This window comes from Muscardinus avellanarius (genome assembly GCF_963383645.1).
Source record: "Muscardinus avellanarius genome assembly, chromosome: 1".
Lineage (NCBI taxonomy): Eukaryota > Metazoa > Chordata > Mammalia > Rodentia > Gliridae > Muscardinus > Muscardinus avellanarius.
In genome coordinates this window covers 109,355,398-109,366,893 of record NC_137786.1, presented here as the reverse complement: position 1 = coordinate 109,366,893, position 11,496 = coordinate 109,355,398, and the positions used below count along the sequence as shown (strand labels likewise).

Here is an 11,496-nt window from a genome sequence, read left to right as displayed (position 1 = left end):
TGAGAATGGGCCAGGATAGGATTATAAAAAAAAATACTAAAGAGTTAGAAAGTTATTACAATCTACAGATAAAATAGGTTTGGTCCGGTGAGATTCTTAACTACTGTTCATACTTCCAGAGCTCCTAAGTAGCTGGAGACAAAGTTGAGGAGGTATTCTTGGTACTCAGTGCTTAGAAGGCCCTCAGGGGCCACTCCAGTGTTGTGGAGTGGGCTCTGTATCAGGGTTCAAGTCCGCGGCATAGAACAACAGGAGCTTCAACAAATGCACTTTGTTTTGGAGCTGGGGGACCAGAGGCTCCCCCAGCATCTGGATCAGGCGGCTGCGGAAGGCCTCAATCTGCTTCTCCACGTCCACGACTGTGATGTCATCTCCTTGCTGGGGCTTGGGCTTAATTCTTTTGATAATCAAATCTTTTCGGTCGATCACTGAACTCCGTAAGTGCTCTGTGGGAGAAAAGTGCATTAAACTAAATTGCTTCTTATTTATGATTTGAGAAAATGAAGTCTAACATTAGTAGGTAAAGGTCTATTGCCTAGCTTGTCTGGGAGACAAGTCAAAGGCCATGTGAGTTCTGTAGTAACAAAGGTCCTATATTTTTGGTTTGCTCTGATTTTCAAATTTTACATATTTTAAACTATATTCTCTTTTAGTTTTTCCCTTTTGAGTTACACAATAAGCCTACATTCAATAATGAAACTAAGCCAGATGTGGTGGAGTACACTTGTAATCCCAGGACTTGGGAGGTTGAGATAGGAAGATCCGGATTCTCGGCCAGGCTCAACAACTTAGGCCCTCCACAACTTGGTAAGACCCTGTTTCAGAATGAGTGAAAAATAGGGCTGAGGATATAGCTCAGAGGTAAAATGTCCCTGGGTTCCATTCCCAGTACAAAAAACAAAAACAACTTTATTTATTTTTGGTACTGAGGATTGAACCCAGGAGCATTCTACCTTTGAGCTACACCCCCAGCCCTATTTTATTTTTCATTTTTGAAATGGTGTAAATTGCAGAGGGGTCTCACTAAATTGCTGATGATGTGAACCTGCAATCCTCCTATCTCAGCCTCCCAAGCACTGGGTTTATTTACATGGGATACAACCATGCCCAGTGGTGAAACTATTTCAGGTTAATATAGTTACTTAAAAAAAAAAATCAGGTGAAGCTGGGTGTGGTGGCGCACGCTTGTAATCCCAGCCTTCGGGAGGCTGAGACCAGAGAATTGCGGTTTGCGGACAGCCTCAGCTACTTAGTGAGGCCCCCTGCAACTCAGTGAGACCCGGTTTCAAAATAAGGGGGAAAAAAAAGGGCAGGGGGTGTGGCTCAGAGGTTGAATGCCCCTGGGTTCCATCCCTAGACCCCCCCCCCAAAAGAAAAAAAATCAGGTGAAATTTGAGTGTATTTAGGGGAGATTTTAAGTATGAAAAGAACTAGAAAGAATTACTAAACTTACTAAGTTTGTTGTGTTGGTAATTCTAAAACTTTTTTTTTTTTTTGAGGTACTTGGGATTGAATCCAGGGATGCTTTACCACCATGCTGTATCCCCAGCCCTTTCTATTTTATTTTGGGGGCAGGGTCTTACTAAGCTGCCAGGCTGGTCTTGATTTTGTGATCCTCTTGCTTCAACCTCCCAAGTAGCTGAGGTTACAGGTATAAGCCATTGTGCTCAGCTCTCTGAAATCAATTTGTATGTAATACAGAATAGAACAAGTGAATAAATATAATACATGTTATTAGAAGGAAAGATTCTTGTTGTGAGAGAAGAAAGATTCATGTATAGGATGAGAAAAGAATTAATTTCCTGGTGTGGAAATTAGGGTTCCAGTATGAACATGTATTATTAAAAAACAAACAAACATAGGTAGCTGGGTGTGGTGGTGGTGCACACTTGTAATCCCTGATTACAAGTAGCTGAGGCTGAGACAGGAGGATCGCACAGGTTCAGCTACTGAGTGAGGCTCTCAGCAACTTAGTGAAACCCTGTTCCAAATAAAGTATAAAATAGGTCTGGGGGTGTAGCCCAGAGGTAGACAAACCCCTGGGTTCCACTCTCAGTAACACACACACACACACACACACACACACACACACACACACACACACGTCAATGATGTATTGGCATGTATTATCTTAATTTGCTGGTGTGTAATAACACTTTAGCTCTAGGAAGGATTGAAAAAAAAATACAAAATTGCTGGACGTGGTGGCGCACGCTTGTAATCCCAACATTCAGGAGGCGGAGACAGGAAGACTGGTTAGAGGGCAGCCTCAGCTACTTAGCGAGGCCCTCCGCAACTCAGTGAGACCCTGTTTCAAAATAAAGAATGAAAAAATAGGGCAGGGGGTGTAGCTTGGAGGTCAAATGCCTCTGGGTCCCATCCCAAGACCCACCCCTGACCCCCCCCCCAAAAAAATATATATAAAGACTAAAAAATAGGATTGGGGGTGTAGCTCGGAGGTAGAAATTTACTAGGGAGGAGGATTGCAGGTTCGAGAACAGCCTTAGCAACTTACACCTTAAGCAACTTGGCAAGCCAGTTTCAAAATAAAAAATAAAGAACTGGAGGTGTAGCATGAAGGTAGAACGCCCTTGGGTTCAATCTCTAGTACTGCGTGCTTGCTCGTGCACGCTTGCGCGCGCGCGCGCGCTCTCTCTCTCTCTCTCTCTCTCTCTCTCTCTCTCACACACACACACACACACACACACACAGAACAAACAAACAAAAAGAAAACCCCCCAAAACACATTCAGAAGGAAGGTACAACTAGAAAGTTACATTTGACTCAAGTAAGAAACACATATGGAGCTAGGTGTGGAGGTGCACACTTGTAATCCCAGTACTTTGGGAGGCTGAGACAGGAAGATCTCAGGTTCACAGCCAGCCTCAGCTACTTAGGCCCTCCACAACTTAGTGAGACCCTGTTTTGAAATAAACAATAAAAATAGGGCTAGGAGGTATAGCTTGGAGGTAGAATGCCCCTGGGTTCCATTTCCAGTACCACACACACAAAAAAACCCCCACAAATGGATGCTAAAACCACCGAGTAGAAGGCTGATGTAATATTCATTCTCAATAATTACTATTAACAAAGGGAAAATAATGAATTAGTGTCCTATGTACTACCTCAGTCAAATAATGGGACCAAAATGACATTTTTATTTTTATTTTTTTCTGGTACTGGGGATTGCACATGCTTGGCAAGATCTCTACCATAGAGCTACATCCACACCCCAGCCCTTTTTATTTTATTTTGAAACAGGGTTTCATTAAATTTCCCAGGCTGGTCTCGAACTTGCAGTCCTCTTGCCACAGCCCCCAGAACAGCTAGGATTACAGGTGTAAACCAACGTGCCCAGCCTGCCTTTGCGTCTTCATCTATCTTCTCTTTCTTCTTCTTCTTCTTCTTCTTCTTCTCCTTCTCCTCCTCCTCCTCCTTCTCCTCCTCCTTCTTCTTCTTCTTTTCTCTCTCTCTCTCTCTCTCTCTCTTTCCGTTGTGGTACTGGGAATTGAACCCAGGGGCATTCTACCTCTGAGCCACACCCTGTCTGCCTGCCTATCCCTCCCTCCCTCTACCTACCTACCTACCTATCATCTATTTATTGCAGTACTGGGGATCAAACCTAGGGGCATTCTACCTCTGAGCTACACCCTTAACCTTTTTTTTTTTTTTTTGGTGGTACCAAGGGTGGAACCCAGGGTCTTTCTACCTCTGGGAATATCCCCAGACCTATTTTATACTTTATTTGGAAAAAGGGTCTCACTAAGTTGCCGAGAGTCTCACTAAGTAGCTGAGGCTGGCTTCGAACCTGTGCCATCCTCCTGTCTCAGCCTCCCAAGCGCCAGGATTACAAGTGTGCGCCACCACACCTGGCATCCTATTTTTTATTCTTTATTTTGAAACAGGGTCTCACTAAGCTGGCAAAGGGCCTCACAAAGTAGTAGCTGAGGCTGCCTGTGAAGCACAGCCCTCCAGTCTCAGCCTCCAAATGCTGAGATTACAAGCGTGCGCCACCACGCCTGGCTTTTGGATCTCGCTCGGTTGCTGAGGTTCTGTTTGCTGAGGCTGGCCTCAAACCTGTGATCCTCCTGTCTCAGCCTGTGCCACCATACCCGCTATTTTGTTGGTGTTGGGTTTTTTTTTCTTTTTTGTGTGTGTGGTATTGGGAATTGAACTCAAGAGGCATTCTACCTCTAAGTTACACTTCAGACTGATTTTTATTTATTTGGAAACAAGGTATCACTAGGTTGCTGAGAGTCTCACTAAACTGGGGAGGCTGTCCTGGAACCTCTGATCCTCCAGCCTCAGCCTCTCAAATACTAGGATTATTAGTGTGCCATCATGCCTGGCTCGTCTATTTAGTATTCTTGCCAATAGACTTTAACATGAATCTGATCATGAGGAAATAATGAGATAATCCCACTTATGGGATCCTGGACTCATGGAGAGCCCATGGCTGGGAACTACACTGAACTATAGGAAACCCAAGCGTATGACTAGGAAGTCTAGTGCATGACATACCACCACACACCGGCTCAAAACCAACTGCCAAATAAGATATTATTCAGCCGGGCGTGGTGGCGCGCGCTTGTAATCCCCTGTGCTGGAGAGGCGGAGACAGGAGGATCGTGTCGAAGCCAGCCGTGCTGGCTGAGGCAGGATTTCAGTTTCAAGGCCAGCCTCAGCAATTTAGCAGAGAACTTGTTAAAAAAAAAAAAAGTCGGGTGGCTGTTGCTTGAAGGTAGAATGCCTCTGGATTCAATCCCCACTATCCACAACCCCCAAAATCAGTTTCTTGCTGTGGTAACAGTGAGTGCTCAGTAAAATATCCTTATTCTTAGGATATTCAAGCAGGAATACGAAGGTCCAACTTACTCTAAACTGTTCCAGCTCCCAACGTTTATTTTCTTTTTATTCTTCAGTTTTATTCTCCAGTACCTGCCCTTTCCCTGCTCCTGGTCCCCTTTTTCTAATTCTACTGGTCTCTTATTTTCATAAGACCTCCACCCCAACTTAGTTGGAACCCAGGGCATTTGACCTCCAAGCTACACCCCCTGCCCTATTTTTTTTTTTCTTTAATTTGAAACAGGGTCTCACTGAGTTGCGGAGGGCCTCACTAAGTAGCCGAGGCTGTCCACGAACTGCGATCCTCCTTCTCAGCCTCCCGAATGCTGGGATTACAAGCGTGCGCCACCATGCCCGGCGAGAGATGACTCTTGACCAAGTCTGGCTTATTTTGTCTAACACAATGCTCTCAGGTTCCATCTTTTTTTTTTCTGCAAATGACATAATGTAGTTCTTTACGGCTGAATAAAACTCCATTGTGTATATATTTCCTTTATCAATTCATCTAGAGACATCTAGGCTGGTTCATAACTTGGCTACTGTGAATTGTGCTGCTATACACATGGGCAGCGTATATTGTTACGGTATGCTGGCTTCTTTTCTCCTGGATAAATACCAAGGAGTGGTACAGCTGGGTCACATGGTGGGTCCATTTCTAGTCTTTTGAGGAACTTCCATACCCACCATATCCCAAAGTTTATAGATGGAGTAATAGATAAGCCATATGTGATAAAATGTTACCAGCTGGTGAATCAAGCTAAAGGGTATATGAGTGCCGGGCGTGGTGGCGCACGCTTGTAATCCCCGCGCTTGGGAGGCAGAGACAGGAGGATCGCGCAGGTTCGAAGCCAGCCGCGCGCGCTGGCTTAGGAGACCCTGTTTCCAAATAAAAATGTCAAAATAGGTCTGGGAGTGGAGCCCGGAGGTAGAAGGGCTTCCAGGAACCCCAGTACCACCAAAAAAAAAAAAAAATAAATAAAATAAAAATAAAAAAAAATAAATAAAAAATAAAGGGTATATGAGTGCTTATTATTCTAGCCTTTCAACTTTTCATTAGGCCTGGAAATTAAAATACTGAGGAAGACAAAAAGTTATAAAGATATCTCATCCAATGCCCACGGACCAGCCCCAACAGTGTGTGGAGCTTGAGGTCATGCAAGGCAAAGGCAGTGAGAGCATTCTAAGGACTTTATCCTGACTCCCAGACGCACCAGAGTACACTAGAGTGCCATTTCTCAATCTCCTCATTTATAATATTTATAAAATGAGGATAATGACACTTCATTAACAGGGCTAGGAAAAGGACTTAACTATGCTGTGCCCCAAAATTTAGGAAACAGAATAAACTTATTTTAAAGAGTTTACTATGTTACATTTTCAGATAATATGCTCATTATTTTTTCCCTCAACTTTCGGGTGAAAATGCTTAAAATGTCCCTCTAAATTTATACTACTGGGCCTAACTATAGCCTGAAAAAAAGTACAATAAATATACTACAGTGTGTCCAAAATCAGAAAAAGCAGGAAACATTGCCTTGAGATGTAACCGTAGGGCCCTTTCAACATTCAAGCAACAAAAATTAACAGTGAGCAACAACTATGTTTCTGGAACTGGGATAGACTGGAGGGATAGTGGAGTCACAGGCCTGAGCCCAGCCCTGTGGACTAACACTCAGGTTGCGGGAAGCCCGAGAATGAAAAAAACAACAATAATTATAGCTTGTCACAAGTGCAATCAAAGCAATAAATCAGATGCCGTTATACACAGCCACGTGGGTGGGGAGTGAGGGAAGCAGCCCACTCTAGCCAGTGAGTGTCTGAGCTGAGTCTGCAGGGTGCCAGGCAACTGCGCCAAGATCTAGGGCTGTGCCATCCAGGACACATCCCTGGGCAGGATAAAGGTTGCTTTGATAACACAGCACAGGCCGATAACTTCCCCCAATGGGCAGCAACTATCAGGCCTGGAGAGGCATGGCTACTTGCCACCCCAAGGCCTGGGGCCACTGCAACTCCCACCCCTAACCTCAGGGGCACTCCGTCCTCACGCCGACTCCACCTCCATCTCTCCAGCCACCCAAAGCCTGAGAATCACTCTTTAGTTCTCTCCTCCTCTGGTAAGAGTTTCTCCAGTGAGCTGGGCAGAGGCGCCTGGATGAGTGTATAATTATGTATCTGTTGCCTGCTTTTGCTTTTCTCTCCCCTATGTCAGGGCTCCCTGCAGGAAGGCTATAATGGCTCTTCAGGATGACTAGTTTCTGTGGGCTACACTTCCTAAACTATCACAGTTGCGTGGTATTCAGATTATTCCCACGACTCAGCCAGGCATTGTGGTACATGCCTGTAATACCACTACTTGGGAGGCTGAGACAGGAGGATCAGTTTCTCAGCCAGCCTCAGAAACTTGTTGAGGTCCATTGCAACTTAGTGAGACCATAATCCCTGCACTTGGGAGGCTAAGAAAGGAGGATTGTGCAAGTTTGAAGCCAGCTTTAGTTGCTTAGTGAGGCTCTCAGCAACTTAGTGAGACCCTGTTTCCAAATAAAGTATAAAATAGGTCTGGCAGTGTAGCCCGACAGTAGAAAAGCCCCTGGGTTCCACCCCCAGTACTACACACACACACACACACACACACACACACACACACACAAAATAAATAAATAAAGCTGGGCGTGGTGGCACATGCTTGTAATCCCCGTGCTTGGGAGGCTGAGACAGGAGGATCACGGAGGTTCGAAGCCAGCCGCGCTGGCTTAAAAGACCCTGTTTCTAAATAAAAATACAAAAAAATAGGTCTGGGAGTGTAGCCCGGAGGTAGAAGGGCTCCCAGGAACCCCAGCACCACAAAAACAAACAAACAAACAAATAAATATAAGTAAAATAAAAATAGGCTTGGGGTGTAGCTCACAGACAGAATGCCTCTGGGTTCAATCCCCAGTTACCCCTCCGCTCTCCACTACACACACACACACACACACACACACACACACACACACCAAAACAAAACCTAGGACTCATGTACTTTCAGAATACGACGTTTTGACTATTTATAAGCATTAGGAAAATTCGAGCACAGATAGCAATTTCTTTCTTTCTTTCTTTCTTTCTTTCTTTCTTTCTTTCTTTTCTTTTCTTTTCTTTTCTTTTTTTTTGCAGTACTGGGTATTCAACCCAGAGACATTCAACCTCTGAGCTACATCCCCAGCCCTATGTGTTATCCTTTGTTTTGAAACAGAACCTCACTAAGTAGCTAAGGCTGTCCTTGAACTGCGAGCCTCCTGTCTCAGCCTCCCAAATGCTGGGATTACAAGCGTGCACCACCGCACACAGTTACAGACGGCAATATCTAATTTTGCTGAGTTTCGAATGTGAGCCACCTGGCCATGAAACTGGGGTGTGGGGCACTGATTTCCTTAGCCAGAGAAGTGGGAGCTCAACTGAAAGCCCCACACCCATGTCACAGTGGGGCTACTTTGCTCAAATATTGGCAAAATGAAATTTCAGAGTAGCCTTTGTTCTAGGTTCAGATGAAGGTAATTTAAAAACTATTAAAGATGAACTTTAAGCAAAGCTCCTTAAATATTAATTTTTCTGCTAGATTTCCAAAAGAAACAGTTACATAAACCTCAAGAAAGGCAGATGTGGTGGTGCACTCTTATAATCCCAGAATTTGGGAGGCTTGAGACAGAGTAAGGGGTGGAGCTGAGATTTAAAACCAGTGCTTTTTCTTGTGTGTGTGGCACTGGGGATTGAACCCAGGGGCATTCTACCTCTATGCTTATAGCTATGTCTTACTCCTATTTTTCTTTTTTCTTTTTGTTTTTGGTGGTACTGGGGGTGGAACCCAGAGGCTTTCTACCTCCAGGCTATACTCCCATGCCTTTTTTTATATTTTATTTGGAAACAGGGTCTCACTAAGTTGCTGAGAGCCTCACTAAGTAGCTGAGGCTGGCTTCGAACCCGTGCAATCCTCCTGTCTCAGCCTCCCAAGCGTGGGGATTACAAGCGTGCGCCACCATGCCTGGCACAATTTTTTCTTGTTTTGAACCAAGATCTCACTAAGTTCTATGTTGCTGAGGCTGGTCACAAACCTGTGATCCTTCTGTGTCAGCTTCCCAAATACTGGGATTACAAGTGTGCACCATCATACCTGACTGGCAAGCAAATTTTGTATGTATATTTTTCCCTTAGTAGTTGAGGATAAATTTGTAGACACTGTGTTAAATAATTCAGAATAGATTTCGTAAGAACAAGGACATATAAATTGTAATAGTAATATCAAAATCCAATATAATTATCAAAATTAAGAAACTTAAGGCAAGCACAGTGGTGCACACCTGTAATCCCAGTATTTAGGAGGCTGAGACAGGAGGATTGCAGGTTTAAGGCTAGACTCAGGAACTTAGTAAGGCCTTGTTTCAAAAAGAGTTGGGGGGTAGCTCACAGGTAGAATGTTCATATGTTCAATTCTCAGGACAAAAAACAAAAAACAAAACAAAGAAAAAAACATAGGAAGAAAAACTCAATATGATACTATTATTTAATCTCTTCAAATTTCCCAATGTCTTTTTTGTGTGTATGTGTTACTGGAGATTGAACCCAGAGGCATTCTACCTCTTAGCTGTACTCCCAGCCCTATTTTTATTTTTCAACAGTCTTGCTAGGTTGAAGAGAGTCTCACTACTTGCTGAGGCTGTCCTTGAACTTGCAATCCTCCTAGCTCAGCCTCTCAAGTACTAGGATTACAGGCTTGTGCCATCATGCCCAGCTTTTTTTTTTTTTTTTTTTTTTTTAAGTGGGTCTGAGATCAAACTCAGGGCCTGGCACATATTAGGCAAGCATTCTACGACAGAGTTATACCCCAAGTAATAGCATACTTTACAACTTATTATATTTTTGGCGGTACTGGAGATGGAACCCAGGGACACTCTACCTCTGAGCTACACCCCAGCCCTATCCCTATTTTTTATTCTTTATTTTGAAACAGGGTCTCACTGAGTTGTAAAGGACCTAAGTAGCTGAGGCTGGCTGCGAACCTAGATCTTCCTGTCTCAGCCTCCCAAACTCCCAAATGCTGGGATTATAAGCATGCGCCAACATGCCAGCTTTACAACTTCTTTTTTCCTAGTTCAGGATTAAGTGGAGGATCATGTACTACATTTAATATTCATTTTTGTTTTTAATCTGGAACAGAATCTTGGTCTTTGTTAAGACGTTGGGACTTTAAGAACGTATAGGTCATTTATTTTGTAGAAGGTCACTCAATCTGGATTTGATGCTTCGCTGTGATTGGATCCTGGTCATGAGTGTTTGGCAAGAGCACCATACATGTGGTAATATGTCCTCCTCAGCACAACGTATGTAGGAGAAATGCCAAATGCCTCCCTTTAAATTTTTTAAAAATAATTACTATTTTTTTGTAATTAATAATTTACCAGTTTTTTTGGTTTTCCCAAGGTCCTCAATAATCCTTGGGTAATAAAAGTGTTCTTATTTGAAGAAACAATTCCATTATTCTTTTGTCAACATTCACTGCCTGAGTGTCACCTGGTCTAACCTCCCAAGGTCTTCACAGGTTGGCCGCTTCACTTGGGCTTGAGTGTCTCTGAAGAGCGACTTCCTTGAGCTTTAGGGTAGCTCACATCTTTTGTCTTTTGCTACTTATTCGCTCTGTATTTGCATTGTATTACCAGATGTTTACAATGTGGACAGTCATTGAGTAAGTGTCCAACAAAAATGTTGCAGTGAGAGGTCAGAGTCAGATGCCAGGAGTAATCAGGTCACTACTGCTCATGTTACATTAATTTTGCTTATACAATCTTTTTCTTTTTTTTTTTTTTTTGTGGTACTGGAGATTGAACTCAGGGGCATTCTACCTCTAGCTACACCCCCAGTCCGATTTTATTTTTATTTTGAAACAGGGTCTTGCAAGGTTGGTGAAAATCTCACTAGTTATTGAGGCTGTGATCCTCCTGTCTCAGTCTCCCAAGTACTGAGATTACAAGTGTGCACCCCCGCCCCAGCTTATATACTCTAATACTAGGAGGATCACTTTTATCAGCCATAACAAAAATATGTGATATTCCTATTTCATAGCAGTGATTCCAGTTGCTATTCATTGTCCCTTATAATAACAACCAAAGAACAATGCTTCAATGAATAGATTAGAATCTCCTGAGTAACTACTATTCATTATAATGTCACCTATTTGTGAACACATGTTCCTTACCTCTTAAAACATGTTGATAACTGGACAACAGAAACTGCAGGTGCTCAACCAGCTCATCCCAAGTCTGCCACTGGGTTTTATCTGACTGCAGAGACAGAAAAAACAAATTGCTCATAGATGCCTTCCATTATTAAAGTTTTTGTATAGTTTAAGTCATTCTTATATAATACTCAAAAAGTTGTGTTTCAAGCTAAAATCCCATGGGCAGAATTAGGGAAAAGGTTTCTAGGCCTGGAATTAAAGCAGAAAAAAACTGTACCTGACACTTGAGCAGAGAGGTGGAATTGTTCAGAAAATAGAGAGCCTGGGCTAGAGATAGGGGCAGGCGGGTGGGTGTCTCACAGCTGTGGAGGAATATGATTTCTAACACTTTGCAGCGCAGAAGGTGGCTTTCCATGGTAGTGAAGAACATCTCTCTGCATAGA

At 43.3% G+C, this 11,496-nt stretch overlaps 1 protein-coding gene across 7 annotated transcripts in view; it reads right to left on the bottom strand.

Moving 5' to 3' along the window:
* Positions 1–183: 183 nt before the first annotated feature.
* Positions 184–11,496, bottom strand: part of SIMC1 (SUMO interacting motifs containing 1) — a gene marked incomplete at both ends in the record, with an annotated part of 73,862 nt that continues 62,549 nt past the window's right edge. For all 7 annotated transcript variants that reach the window (XM_080696909.1, XM_080696906.1, XM_080696907.1 and 4 more), the window contains 3 exons: positions 184–446; positions 11,072–11,156; positions 11,331–11,487. In XM_080696909.1, coding sequence (XP_080553035.1) covers positions 184–446; positions 11,072–11,156; positions 11,331–11,487 — 505 coding nt within the window. The remainder of the gene's footprint in view (positions 447–11,071; positions 11,157–11,330; positions 11,488–11,496) is intronic.